Genomic DNA, 15,181 nt, shown 5'->3' on the forward strand with positions numbered 1-15,181 from the left:
GTACGTGGAAGTCTCGGACAGGGCTTACAGGCTAGGTGAGTGAGACCACACAGCCTGTAGGACGGAACTGCCACCAGCAGCAGCGGAAGGAAGAAAGGCGCTGTCCTATTTCCACTCAAAGGGCACCTGTGCAAATTCAGTTATGGCACAGCCATACATGGAAATACAGCTTGTTAATTATTAATCAACAAAGACTCTCACTGAGAACAGATTAAAGTCACTTAATGCCCTTACCCAGGCACTAAGGCCTCTGCAAAGCACACTGTTCCTTGGGAGGAAGGCGGCCTGGCCGAAAAGGCCAGCTGGGTCGGCATCACTAGTCCCTGGCTCCCTCTTCCACAGGAGTAAGAGGCTAACGCTCAAGACCCTTCTCCAAGTGGGGAGAAAAGGGGAAAGGTTTTAATGAGGAAAAGGTAAAAACAAAATGCTGTGGAAGAGCATTAACAGGAAAGTTCTTGAATAAAGAATATTCTTGAATAAAGCTGAATCATATTTTTCCAACCACAAAATGTAGAAATCTAGGTTCTGGACTCAGGACAAGGCAGCCCTCAGGAGACAGGGAAATAGGTTTAAGTCTATGTATTATGTTAGGTCTTTTTAAAAAGTTTGTTCATGTGCAATACAGTGTAAGCACTTTACAACTCAGAAATAGATTTTACTCCTGGTATTTGGGCAGTTATTTTTTGTCTATATGAAAATACCAACTCAGAACCAGTATATTAGTTTAAAACAAGCTAAGGGTCAATGAAGTCTTCAAAAATGAAATAATCATTTTGACAAGATTAATATCAGACATTAGAATATTTGAGTAAAAAACTGAAAATACAAATAATTTCTCAAATTAGCAGAGAAATATTTTTCATTTTAAATTTAGTCAGAGATAGGAAAAATAACCTCCTTGCTCTTTGACTGCTACTAATAATTTCTCATCTTATAAAGAACAGTCAAAATTAAAATACATGTGTTCTTTTTTTTTTTTAATTTTTATTTTAAAATACATGTGTTCTTACCTGACAAAAGCTACTGCTGAATTACTCAATCCAGCTCTTTGCTATGAATTCTAGGTTCCTAAAGCAGCAGCCAGTTTTAAAGATATCAGCAAACAGATTTCCTGTAGGATTCTTCTAGCACTATACTTATTATAGACAAATTAAAGGAAACAAGGTCGGGGAAGGTACTGAAGGAAAGCAATTTCTACCTTTCAGTGTCATAGCCAAAGTGCCCAAGTTTACCAATTATTTACCTTGATGTCAGATTTATGAATATCAGTCTGAAAAGTAACTGGAAATAGGTTATGACAAGCCAAAATACTTTGTTCACACTGTCCTAAATTATTGTTCATGCTATATTTCAAAATGTGTGTGTGGGGGGGGCGGGTATCAAAGACAACTTGAAACCAGTGTGGAAGTCTTCTCACTAAACAGATGGTCATGGTGAGGACAGGAACTGCAATGTTTGCTAGCTTTCACGAGAAGTTATTATCTAGCCAATGTCATCCAGCCGCAAACAAGGTATTATTGTCTTTTGAAGATTACCAGGAAAACAGTTACGGTTTTCTACCTGAAATTCATTCCATCATGCAAGCTTTGGCTGGTTTTCTTTCTGCCTGTTCATCTCTGTAACTCCTCTGGCCCCCAGTAATGACAACAAATGACCCTTAGGGGACCTTGACCAAGTTTCCAACATCACTTGCACTCTCACATGGGAAACTTAAAACTGGATGTTCCATTCTACTGAAGTAAAGCAGCAGCTACAGATACAAGTGCTCACAGAGCACCCCAAACACTGTGCTAAGCACGTAAGACATGAACCCACATTTAAAATATTACTTGGTTTGTGTTCTACTGTCATTTCTAATTTTCTTCCTTCTGCTTTGCTTACATTACCACAGGTTACCAACTTGCACATACAGTTGTTTCCACTTTCCACAGTTACAGAAGCGTGCTGTGCTTTCCCGAATTGAACCTGAGCTTGACTGGGGCCGCCTGACTCTGCCGCCACCTGTACAAATTCAATGCAAACGGCCACACTGAAAACGCCTTTGAACTGGCTCGATACAGGTGTGGAGGGCCAGCAGCACATCGGTATACGTTCTACTCCAGACTGTGGATGGAAATGGGTGACCGGGCCATGGAACAACCTCGGTGAACCTCAACATCCAGGTTAAGTTATCTGGGCAGTTGTAATGCCTAATGTGGGGGGCAGGGTGCACATGTATTTTTAAATTACAACTTCTCAACATAAGGGCATATTTTGGGCTTCATAGACACTTCATCACCTAGAGGGGTAGAAACGCTGACCCCAAGGTATGATCAATTAGGACAATGGCCACAGACCCAAGTCTTACAAGCCCTAAGACTCCAGGTAAACCAAGAAGTATAGCAGATGACCCTGCAGAGCAATCAGCCAAGGAAGAGACCCACTAGGTGTGCTGGGGGTGGGGGGGCGGGGCAAGGGGGACCAGACGCATGACTCCTCCCTCGATGTGTTCGATGCGGGTGCCTAGCGTGTAAGCAGACAAGGCAGACGTGACGGAACTGACGGCCACCCGAGGTCAACCCTCTCACACGCTTCGTGCAGCGGCACTTCAGCTCTTCTGCGACAGCTCTCGCTTCCCCCTTGGAGGCTACTCTTCCTCATTTTCTTTTTAGCAAATATTAAATGCAAGCGTGTGCGTGTGTCCCATAAGCACAGGCGTTATACTCACACCACCAGTCACCCTAGGCGCCAACCCCAGCTCCCGAGCTCAGGGACAGGCTGGTTGACGCTCACTGTAATGGCCTCACGGACTCCTAAACACGTGCCAGGATCACTGCTGGCAGCAGCAAGCACAGAATCACCACGCACAGCACTCTCTTTGGAAGACAGAACTAAAAGCACAACGTTGTAGCAGGGAATTCATCGATGGCACACCACGGCAGTGACCACAGAGGCAGCGCTAAGCTGGTCTTGCAGGGGTGGACCACTCTGTCATCTCGTGATAGGAACTTGTGGGGCTGAGGTGGCTGACGGGTGTGTCCCTCAAGAACAGGGGGTCAAAGATCAGGAACTCTTTAAATTAGCTGCCCTTGAACTTCATGGATTATGAACCGATCTTTGTTCCTACTCTCCTGCAAAGGAACCTAACTGCACACAAACACCACAACATGGCGGGCCGTCCCCTTTCTTTCACTTGTATGAGCTCCGGCCACGACAGCAGGCAGCAAGAGCCTCTGAGCAGGTCTTTCTGCTTATGTGTCTTTCCCGACTCTCTCCCATCTGTTTTATACGATGCTGCCAGATCAAGCATCCTGAATCATTTCTCAGCTCAAACACTAGCCACGGTTCTCCACTGCCTGCAGAAGAAAGCCAGAATCCCACAGCCCGGCCTTTGCGGCTTTCTATAGCAGGGTCTCAGTATGTGCCTGACGTTCACTGCCCCACTGTTTCTGACACGGACTTTACACTTTGGGCAAGTTCCCCTTTGTTTCCTGTCTCTTTGTCTTTGCTCATGTTATTACATCAGCCTCAATGCCCTTCCTTTTTCTGACCCTCACTGGCAAACTCCTTCCCACCCCCAGAGGACTGTCTCAGTGCCACTGCTTTCCCTGTGGCTTCTCTCATCTCCATCCCTGACAAGCCTGAAGCCTCCTGTATCCTCCAGAGTGTCCCACACATCCCAGGCATGCAATGTTTACCCCTTTAATGATTTGGGGAAGTATACAATATAGGTTTTTACCCAAATCAGTTACGTGACACTGTCAATTCAGTTAAGAAAACAGGAAGACCATAACGTATCCATCAGTAACAGAAACAAACTATTATCAAAGTTTTAAAATGATCTCTCCTTCCTAGGGAATAGGTCCTAGAGTCTCTAGACCGAAATTCCCTCCTGCCAAAGCCTCCAGACAGCTGACAGCTGCCTTCTCATACCAGTTCCTCTTCAACTTCTCTGGTTTTTACACACACACACACACACACAGAAAGTCTCAGCTGAGGCGCCACACACACACACACACACACACACACACACACACACACACACAGAAAGTCTCAGCTGAGGCCAATCTCTCTTTAACTGTTAGCACTTATAATGATTTTTAGGCATTAGCACCAACACCTCCTTCCGAGGGACGAGACATGGGGGCAGAGAAGTTGGAAAACGGTGTGCTGAGGCCCCGTGGCAGAGCTCAGCAGGGGCAATGGTCCCTCACTCGCAGCCACCACAGAAGGAGGCGTCAGGAAGAACAGGAAGTTGGTGAAACTCGTGCTGAGGCGACTGGATCCAGTAATGACCACAACGCATCAAATCCTCCATCGGGAGGGAGAAGAGGATTTCTGGAGTCACCCAAATGCGCCTACCGGTGCCGAGGCTTACCATTAATAAGGTATGGATGATTGCAGCACTTCCGTAGCTCCATCATAGTGTTTAAAAGGTTAGGGACGTTAGCTTGACCACCACCTTTGGAGAGAAATGTGAAATTCTTCTCAAGGATGGCTCGGTAATATTTCTTCTGAATGTTTGTTAGCTCAACTTCAATAATAGTTTCTTCTTTGGGGGCCAAGTTCTTTTCCACATCCTCCTTGAGACGTCGCAACATCATTGGCTTTAGAATAGCCTGGAGTTTTTGCACCTAAAAAAGGACCTTAGGTCAGTGCTGGTTTCGTGATCGCTTGCATATTCTAACACGAAAAATCAGGATTATCTTATTCACTTAGCATCGGTTTTTATTTGTCAAAGCCCAGTAAGAGCACGAAGGCACTAATCTCCCAGCTTTCACGACAGAAGTGCATGAAAGTTGAATGAGGCCATGTTAGATGGCCTACTGCAGCTGCCCAGGGGCCTGAACAGCCAGAAGGCCTGAAAGGCACACAGTAGAAAAGAACCCAACTGATTCACCGAGCTTTCCCTTCTGTTTGTCTTAAGCCACAGGGATGATGACGAAGAGGGAAGAGGTGACCTCATGGGACATGGGAATGCTAGGCTTCAGGTTCCTCCCACTCTGGAAAGAGCTAACAGAATGAGTAGGCCAGGAGTTCCCTACTCCCTGCATCAAAAAGCAAGCAGAGATGTCGCTCTCTGATTCTCATTTCTATTGACTGGCAATAGGATATACAGCAGATAAGATCATTTTTATCTTAAGAAAGCAAAAACCAAAACAAAACAGACTTCACTCTGAACTAAACTAGGAGGCTACAGACAGTAAAGACCAAGACCACAAGCATACTGCAAGCATATCTGTTTCAAAACCAGTATAATAATAAATATTCCCATAACTCTTAGGATGTATAAAATAACTACCTGCTTTTCATACACAAACATTTATTTCTCACAGAAATCTTTTCAAGTAGTTTAAATCAAAGTATGTAGACAACAAAAGTAAGCAATGTAGCCAAGCATACACAGCTAAAAAATAAAGTTAGAATCCCAAAACTCTAGGAGGCAAATAACTACAAGTTCCCATGCCTTCTGACACTGTGCTCAGAAGTATACACAGCAGGAGCGTCTGGGAGGCTCAGTCAGTTAAGTCTCTGCCTTCAGCTCAGGTCATGATCTCAGGGTCCTGGGATCGAGCCCCGCGTCAGACCCCCCGCTTAGCAGTGAGCCTGCTTCTCCCCAAATAACTAAAATCTTAAAGAAAAAAAAAGTACACAAAGCAAAATCGTCAACCTGAATAGCACGGCAGTCTCTGAAAATTGAACATGAACAGGTAAGTAACCTCTCCCAACAAATTCCAATTGTCCTTTCTGAGGGCAAAGAGACAAACAAGAAAACCTCCATAATGAAGACTTGGAATGTTCAAGGAAAGGAGATACAGAGCTCACTTGACTTGACTTTTTCTAAGAAGCTAAACAGCAATGCTTTGCCATTTCATGGGTTAATCTTCAGTTACATGACTAAAGTACAAAACAGACGTGATGAGTACCTGTTCTTCTGTTTTCAGATCACCAAATTCTTGCATAAAGGTGGTTTCTGAAGGGAAGCGACTCGGTTCTAAGAAATGCAGCAAGCTGAAGAGCTCTTCCACAGTGTTCTGGAGCGGCGTCCCCGTCAGCAGCACTTTGTGTTCCTGCAGATGCACAAGGAAGGCAACTGAGCAAGTCGTACAGCAAGTTTCCTAAATGGAAAGCCTCTCTCCTGGGCCTCCTGGGATGCTCAGTCGGTCAAGTGCCCAACTCCTGATTTGGCTTGGGTCGTGATCTCAGGAACGTGGGTTCGGGCTCCGACAAGCTCCGTGCTTAGAGAGGACTCTGCTTGAGATTCTCACCCTCTTCCTTCCTTCTCTGCCCTGATCGTGCACATGCTCTCTCTAACAATTAAATGTTTAAAAATAAATAAGTAAAACCAAAACCTCTCTCTAGATATCCATTTTCCCACATCTCATGAATGCTCACTCAGCATCCACCATATGTAAAGGTAGAGGGCACAAAGGCAGAGACACAAGAAAATCAAGGACCCTGCTTCAGACAGATGCACGGCGTGGGCCCTCTAGAATGCGGCAGACCCCGTTAACACACCACACCATTTCATTTCTTCCTGGGGTTATTAGGTCAATATTTTAGTGCCACAGCTTTGCAAGTCTCCTGGGTCCCAATGCTTTTTTTTCCACCAAAGTTTTTTTCCTAAAGTCCCTAGACTCTGAGAAAGCTCACATGCTTCTTTCTGTTCTCTACATCAACAGTGCTCTCTTCTCCCCATCTGCTTCCTGCATGACTCACTTTGGAGACAAAAGAAGTTCTTCTACATGCAACGGCGTATGAAAAACTATTTTGTTCTGCAAAAATTTCAAACTAGCGAAGAGGTCAGCTTGGTTTTAAATACCACAATCACTTTTTTTTTTTTTTAAAGCAGATGCTATTTCTAACTTTGTTTCTTTGAACCAAGTTAGGTTATTTCTTTAAGATAATTCTTCCTGTTTACAAGCTCTCGCTCCAGCTTTCCTCATGCATCTGTATCCTCATCTTTGTATTTTTCTATCCAACACAAAGGAGCTATTTCATTGGCCAGTTTTAACAATTGTGAGTTTATTAATCTTAAGAATCTTGTTATTTAGTATTTTGTTTGGCCATTTGATACACAGTACAGCAAATAAAACTACTTCAGAAAAGTGACCCTACCTTCTAGTAGGTTCACATTATTTGGACTTAGCGTGCAATCTGACAAGACCTGGTTGCCGACAGAGAGTATATGCTCAGTAAATATGAGATAAGTGATGTAAGGAGGGTAAGAACACACTCAGTTTTGTAATATCCACCATGTCTTTTACGTCAAGGAAGTTCTCTGAAAGTAAGGTAAAGCAGTTCAGTTTGCTTTTCTTTCTCCTTTTCTCCCTGAATAAAGATGCCTCTCAGTAAGATACACAGACCACCGTCATCTTCAGACTCACTAAATTCATAAAGAGTAAGGAGTTTGCAAATCAGTTCAAGATTTTCTAATATAGTGGTGCGTGAATGGCTCAGTCAGTTAAGCATCTGACTCTCGATTTCAGCTCGGTCATGATCTCAGGGTTGTAAGATCCAGGCCTGCAACGGGCTCCATGCTGGCTGTGGAGTCTGCTTAAGATTCTTCCTCTTCCTCTGCACCCCCCCCCCAAAAAAAAGATGATGCTATTCTAATACATAACCATACTGGTGGGTAACATGGGCCATAGTCTCTGACATATTACGGTTCTAAATTACCTTATCGAAGAATTTTTTTTTTAACTGCCACAGACTTAGGAAAGAGCTATATTGATACTAAAGACTGTCTCCCAGTTTTCTCCTATCCCTTATGATTGAATTAAATCCTTAACCTCTAAATAAATACTTCAGAAAAAACCTTTTTACCTTACTCATTTCAAAATAAGTGTATCTGAAAAAAGGAAAGGGGTTCTTTTTTTTTAAGTTGAACAGGGGCTTAAAGTCACAATTCCAAGATTAAGACCTGAGCAGAGATCAAGAGCTGGCCACAACCAACTGAGCCACCACACGCCCTGAGGGACTCCTTTTTTATGCTGCCTTCCCTCAAGGGCTATTGAAAAGCCAGTTATCCCAAACGGTTACACACAAGACATTTTTATAAGGTTACATATGAGTAGTGGAATAAAACCAGGTTTCCGTTTGAAAGTAACTATGAAATAACACGTGCTGAATACACAGAGTGTCACGCAACATCATGTAAGAGACTCGGGCCAGCAAGCTTATCACCTCCAAGCTCAACTATGTCAGCAAATATGCTTTTGGCCTGAAAACATTACCATTCTTTTTAGCTCTGCTGGAGTGATGACCATTTAATTTCATTTCAGCAGACTCCTTAATCTGTATGAGGCCTCCTGATGAGATGATAGAATCAATGAAGAACTCCTACCACCTCCAGAGAATCCCCTCCTTGTCACCGAGGGACAAGGAGATGACTTTGCTTTCCGGAGCTCCTGTGGAGGACGGTGGAGACCATGATTGCCCCTCTACAGATCATCTTCACAAGCATTTCCTTTGCGATGGGAGAGCTGAAGACACTCAATGGCCCTCTCTTTCTGAGAATGCACTTAGAACATGACCCTCCTCAAGCCCATCTTCATCCTCACTGAGTCCTAGTGCAGGAAACAGCAGTCCCCTCTGACCTCCTCTGTAGCTGGTAAACTTACTGGTTGTTATTCTTGCCATGACTAATTCCAGGAAAGAATAAGAAATGGCCAATGTATAAGTTCTCATGGTGTTTACTGTAAGTAAGGACTTAAAGGCCAACCAATGAGTTCTTCAGAACTAGACAAATACAACTGCATTCTAATTCGAAACAACCGTACTGTGTTCCATCTTGAAAACATCTCCTTTAAGATAATGATTCTTGATCATTAAAAAAACAATTATTTTGTTCATCTGCTTATCATAGATTCCCAGTGTGTGGCCAAGAATGAGTTAGAGGTATGCAAGTCCTTGAGGCAGCCAGCAGGGCTGAGAGTCAGGATCCCAGGGCCCGTCACCTGTGGCTGTGGGCAGCATTCTCAGCTTGCCCCATGAGGACATACTGTAATGTACACACAGAACATTACTACTTTCCAGATGTGCCATTATGTGAAAAAAAGTTAGGGAACACTGCAGTACGTAACAGAAAAATTATCTGGGTAAGAGATTCTATCCATTAATGAAGGTTTAACAACAGAAAATCATTTTGCATCTCCCAATGACAATCAGACTGTATGATGTTGAAGCATTGAATTCATCTGTATGCACCAATGGAGGACAGTTTGCAGTTAGAATCAGCTATCTGGGAGCACAGAAACTAATAATAGGAAACAACTTAGATAAACTTAGGTAACTATTTAAGCCTTCAGAAAATACTACTGTCTTTCCTGTGGACCACCGTGAAGATGGGTCCCTACTCGGGTAGACATAGAGTATCTCACCAAAGCTCACAATTGCCTGCAAATGTAAGGCTCGGGTGCTGCCCGGAGAGACCAAATACAGTCACAGAGTTTCTCTTGTCCACATGCTCACTTATGTCATGACTAGTCAGTGTCTCTAAGTGCTCTCCTTTCTTTTGTGGACTGGTCACCGATATAAACTGATTTGAGAAAGGTCTTAGGATGGGAAATCCCATTCTTAACAGAATAATTCAGTCAGACTTTTTCCCTTTAAATAAAACTAGATTTTGTTTTTAATTAAAAGAATCACTGGCTAATGAATAAAAGAAATTGCTTCAAAGAACCAGCTGCAACAGAAAACTTTTAAGTGTTCTTTTTGGTGGCACCAGTCTTCAGTAAAAAAATTTATAGCCACGAACGTATAGAATGTTCTTCCCATCTCAAACTCTCAATTAACAAGAGATCAAATTAATCTACAGAAGTCAACATCAAAGAGATTTTAAAAATCTTTTGCACTTTTTAAAAACTCAGCAAAAACATCCAAGACATACTGAATGACAGTAACATCGCTTTTAAAATGTACATTAAAAATGAAAACAAGTGATCAAAACCCACCTTGCAAACTACAGAGAACAAAGAAGTCGGAGGATGACTGAAGTGATGGAATAATTTCTGCCAGGAAACCAAACACACAGAAGCACAGAACAGAAAATCAATCAAATCCTACCACCTCTACATTATCCCATAACACTCCTACCAAAAACAATCCAGAAAAATCTCATCAGAAAAACCTGACCACCTCTTAGGAAGCAGGGAGAGGATGGGGTTAAGTGTGGCATAAAACTCCAGATCAAATTCAAGGTTTAAAATGCCCCAAAGTTCTACGTGTCTCTGTGAACTTGACCAATGCCAGGTATTAATCCGTGCAAAAAACTTGCACCTATAAGTCCTACTGGATCCAATGTGTCAAAACCACTGAGCCCTAGAATATAACTTCACCATAACCATTGGGACAAAGCCTGGCCTACCAGTTTATGAAATGGCAATATTTATTAATAAAAGGCAAAAGCAAATATTTGAAACTCACTTCAGAGAAAGCATCCTGACTATCCCCTACTGTAACTGTGCAAAGTCACCAGCCAACAACAGAAGAATCAAGAATGGCAGCAACTTTTGAGTAACTAAAAGCTCAGGAGGACGTATCACCATATTGGACAGGCTTTGCAAACACCCTCCACAGGTATCAATCACATTCAGAGCAGTGGGAACACTGAGTCAGTAACGATTCTATGCGGGTTCAATGGAGTCATCAAGATGATCACTGACCAAGTCCATCATCTTCAGCCCCTCCAGCAGCTTGCAGTTCCTATTCTTCAGCCTGTGGGCTTCATCAATGACTACACAGCGCCATGGAATATTCCGCAGCTCAGGACAATCCGTCAAAATCATCTCAAATGTAGTGATGATGGCATGAAACTTATAGGACCCCTTTATCACTCGACCCTATGAGAACAGTTCTAAATTATTATTTAGGATTAGAGATTACATTAACTTTGATTAATAAATAGCATAAAACAGATATATTTATCTTTTGGGGACATCCTTATTTTACTTAATACCTGTATTTTGTTTTTCAGGTGTTTTGCAGGGAGCTTTAGAAACTTATTCCTTTATAAAGAAATCTGAACTTTGTTAATAAAATTTCCTACCTAGTTTCCTTACAGATCCTATGTAAATAAAGTGCCATGAAGTGTGGTCATTCTAGTTATAGCCTACAGACCCCAAAGAGGTGAAAAGCCAAGGGGATTAAGTACTAAGGTAGCTTTTCCTTTTTCTTTTTTTCTTATAACTTAATTTTGACTATTGAAGTGCTAAAATGAAAATAAAAATTCACTTAGGGTAGAACTTTTAACTATCTCTCACATGTAGAGATAAATACTAAAACAGATTTCAATATTTTTCTCTTTGAAGTATTTAACTGTAGATTTTATACTTAAAGCAAACATATAAAACAAAACTCTATCCTATTTCCAGTAATATGACTTCTCCTTACCACCTACAGCTTAAAACTATGTTAGCAGATACTGTTCTTCCTTGTCATTTACAATGCTTTACTGTTGGTATTCTAGAATAACTGTATACAGGCAACAAGAATAAGTAAGAAATTGTACCAAGTGCTCCTAAAAGAGCAGAAGCTCTTCCCTTTGGGTGTATTTCACTCAACCTGCACGCCTAGTAATTTTTACTTCTAGTAATAGTTTAACAAAATATTCTTTCCACTTATATTTCATAACACCATTTTTTGTTTAGCTTTCTTAGGCTTGCAAAATAAAAACCAATTAGCGTATCAAAACATTAAATGATAAATATTTCATTTATTCTGATCAGATAATCTGAATGACCAAAGCTATAAAAATTAGCCATACTTATAAGATGTGAAAATACAACACAATTGGGTAAGAAATCTAGAGCAACTTTCTCAATTTTGTAAAATCTAGACCTTCCCCCAAAATGTCATAGACCATTTTACTATCCAGTACCTTGAAACGTACATAATAGGCATAAAGAATACCACTTGTGACATTTTACCTGGGGATCTTTGAAGTACATTTCATACAACTGAATGGTCCGACGACTAGCTTGACTCCCATGATACACAACCACGTTCAACTCTGTCCAGGTACGGAATTCCCTTTCCCAGTTGGGGATTGTGGACAATGGGGCAATTACTAAAAAAGGGCCATGGATTCCTTTCAAATATATCTCATAGAGAAATGTAATGGACTGGATAGTTTTTCCCAAACCCATTTCATCTGCTAAAATGCAGTTTCGCCTTTGGGAAGGAAATAAAACATGAAAAGTTTAGTAAGCACAGATATTAGACACTGCTTTCTTTTCACAAAATATATACTACTATAATCACAAATGCATATCTCAAATGTTCTCTTAGTTCAAACAAATACATTTCTTTTTCAACAAAATCCTCGAAGGCATAAAAATCATTTCTACATACTTCTATCAATATCTCTACACTAATGTTTGTCGGATAAATATGAAGCATACTTCCAACCCTGGCTGTTTTTCATAATTCTTTTTAGACATTAAAGTGTGACATTACTTGATCAATATTTTCAGTGACTACAAAGGAGAACAGCTACAGGCCTTCTTACAGGTGAAAAAAACATGCTGTACATACATGTTGTACCAATTGAAAAGCAGCCAGTTTACTCCCTCCAACTGGTATTCCCTGAGTTTGTTATTGTTTTTGTACTCCCTGGAACTCTCCGATTTCTTCCAATCATCAGCAGGAGGTCGCTCCTGTTTCAAATATAGTAAATCCCATTAGTGGTTTCTCAAGGCCACACCACGAGGCTATTTTCAAATTAAATCCTTCACCGTTAGCCAAGTCTTACCACACGCTCTGTTTCTGGCTCCCTGGACATTAGTTTCTCAAACTCTTCGATCTTCGCTTGATCTATGTCCTGCCTTAGCTCCCAAGTGCTGTCTTCGTATGGCAGGGAGCACCACTTCACCAGGTAGTGAGTCACCGGCTGGGATCAGGTTGGAATCAATTAGAATTGGATTCATTGGACTTAAACACACACACACACACACAACTACTTCCTGACAGATACTACACCCCCACAACAGTGAGAATGAGTTGGGAGAAGTTTATTTAAAACTGCGACCATAACACAGTCATCCCTAGTTAATCGTAACAAGTGTAAACTGGAAATAATATTACTGGGTATCATCAGAACAAGCTAATTTTTATCTAATTCACTGCTATGTTGAAAAGCCAAAAAATATGAAGAAATGGCCAGGAAATAACACAGCTGAATTTAAGCCTTATCTATGCAAAATCATTTATCAGGTGTCTGATTCAGACTTATATGGTAAATCACCATAGTATATTTACATTACATTACTAGTTTCTTAAGGAATGAGAAACAAGTTTGAATTTATTACCATCTCTGCCTTTATCTTAAAGAGGTAAGTATTTGTATTCAATCACATTAAAATGAAGTGTTTGAGGGGTGCCTGGTAGGCTCAGTCGGAAGAGCTGGCAACTCTTGATCTTGGGGATGTCAATTTGGGCTCCATGTTGGCTGTAGAGATTATGTAATTGAAACTTTAAAGAACAAATAAATAAATAATAAAGTGTTTGAGCTCTTGTAGATTGGAGAACAAAATATTTTGGGTAATGCAGATCAACAGTATCTCCTTTGTCTTTCTTCTAGAAAATACTTGGGTTGTCAAGTATTCACTTCAAGACTAAGGTACACTGATCTGGTAGTGATGTTAAAAACATTCACTGTACTACATAAATATGCAATAAAACAATTTTCTTTTAAGTACAGCCAAGTAAAGCTAGAAAAGTAAACATCACGTTACAGATATGGTCCTTAAAACATCATGGACTTCATGATACAGAGTTTGGGGGAAAAAGGGGGGGGGGCTCACTGCAGACTCTCACTAGATAAGTAAGATCTAAACATTTTATATAAAACTAACTTTACATGAAGAAGCCAGGAATGACAGAACTCATGGTGGGTGCATACAACATTACTCAGACAATAAGCTCAGGCACTAGACTCGTCCTCACTCTTACTGCCCTAATCAACCATCCTTTACAACCTCACAGAGTTTTGCAAAGCAACATGAGAAATGCCAAGATCTCATAAAGAGAATTATTTTACATTGTCCTCTGTGCAGTACATTAAATGAGGTTCGTCAGCTTCACTAAGGATGTACAATGTTAAGTAACATTAAATTCCATTCTGCTACATCTTAGAGAACTCTTAATTATGTATGGGAAATCTGCACTTCATACTGGGTTTATACGAAACTGTACTGAATTCTTCTTTATTGATCACATTCTGAAATTGTGTAAAACGCCAATGGTATTTGCTTCATATTGAAAATTGATTTCTTTTAAAAAGCTCTCACACTAAACAAAGAACACATTTAGCACTATTATTAGGTCATAAAACTAACAGTCAATAAGTTTCAGTTAAATTTAGACCAACTGTGTCACGATCCAAGGCTCTGACCAGGACGAGATCTAGGATTCTATAATCACTCTCTGTAAACACACATAAGCCGTCTGAGTCACTGCCCCTTAATACAAATGATCTTCTGTTACCTCTCCCCGCTCATCTGTGCTACGTGCAAAGTCCATTATCCGGTCAACCTCCACATAATCTGGATTAAAATGCTCATCTTCAATCTGCACCAAAGGACAAAAAAGTTAAAATGTTTATTTAATTCCTGAGAGTAAACGTTATTTCACTTTTTGCCAGACAATAATATTTTGGGTCACAGCAAAATAAAACTGATATTTGGCAAATTCTATTATATTAATTGAAATGCTACAATTTAGCAAAATCATTCCCCATGAGGAAATCAGACTTCTCAGACTTTGTTAACTGGGTCTTTTAATTACTGTGTGAAACCTTTTTACTGTGAGAGAATGTTTAAGAATATTTTAAATGAAGTGTGAAATTACAATTCACTAATGAGCAATCCAAAAGGCTTATGGCATGCAATGCATTTAGCATTCTTGAAACTACGCTTGCAATAAAGACTCGGAGCCATGCACAGTAAGTGCAATTGGAGTCTCGTAACTATTGGAGTTGTCTGAGGCCTTATAGCATCATTTACAGAATGCTATTCCAAAGCTAAAAACACTGAAACCAGTGAATTTCTTATTTTAGTGTGAACAGTTTAGTGTGTCTGGTCGTCTTCGCCTATCAATATTAGTACCTCATTTGAATATAGTCTTATCGTTAATCTAAGCATTCTAATGATTTATTTGTACTGAAAATAGAGCATCTGGCTAAAAATATTAAGGCTAAAGA

The 15,181-nt window shown here is 40.7% G+C and overlaps 1 protein-coding gene across 6 annotated transcripts in view; it reads right to left on the bottom strand.

Moving 5' to 3' along the window:
- The window catches only part of CHD7 (chromodomain helicase DNA binding protein 7), a 187,088-nt gene that overhangs the window by 32,884 nt on the left and 139,023 nt on the right, over positions 1-15,181 (bottom strand). For all 6 annotated transcript variants that reach the window (XM_046003411.1, XM_046003403.1, XM_046003377.1 and 3 more), the window contains 7 exons: positions 14,467-14,550; positions 12,734-12,871; positions 12,517-12,638; positions 11,910-12,153; positions 10,647-10,823; positions 5,907-6,050; positions 4,358-4,613 (listed from right to left, as the gene is read on the bottom strand). In XM_046003411.1, the coding sequence (XP_045859367.1) occupies positions 4,358-4,613; positions 5,907-6,050; positions 10,647-10,823; positions 11,910-12,153; positions 12,517-12,638; positions 12,734-12,871; positions 14,467-14,550 (1,165 nt within the window). The remainder of the gene's footprint in view (positions 1-4,357; positions 4,614-5,906; positions 6,051-10,646; positions 10,824-11,909; positions 12,154-12,516; positions 12,639-12,733; positions 12,872-14,466; positions 14,551-15,181) is intronic.

The sequence above is a fragment of the Meles meles genome, chromosome 1, assembly GCF_922984935.1.
Source record: "Meles meles chromosome 1, mMelMel3.1 paternal haplotype, whole genome shotgun sequence".
Taxonomy (NCBI): Eukaryota; Metazoa; Chordata; class Mammalia; order Carnivora; family Mustelidae; genus Meles; species Meles meles.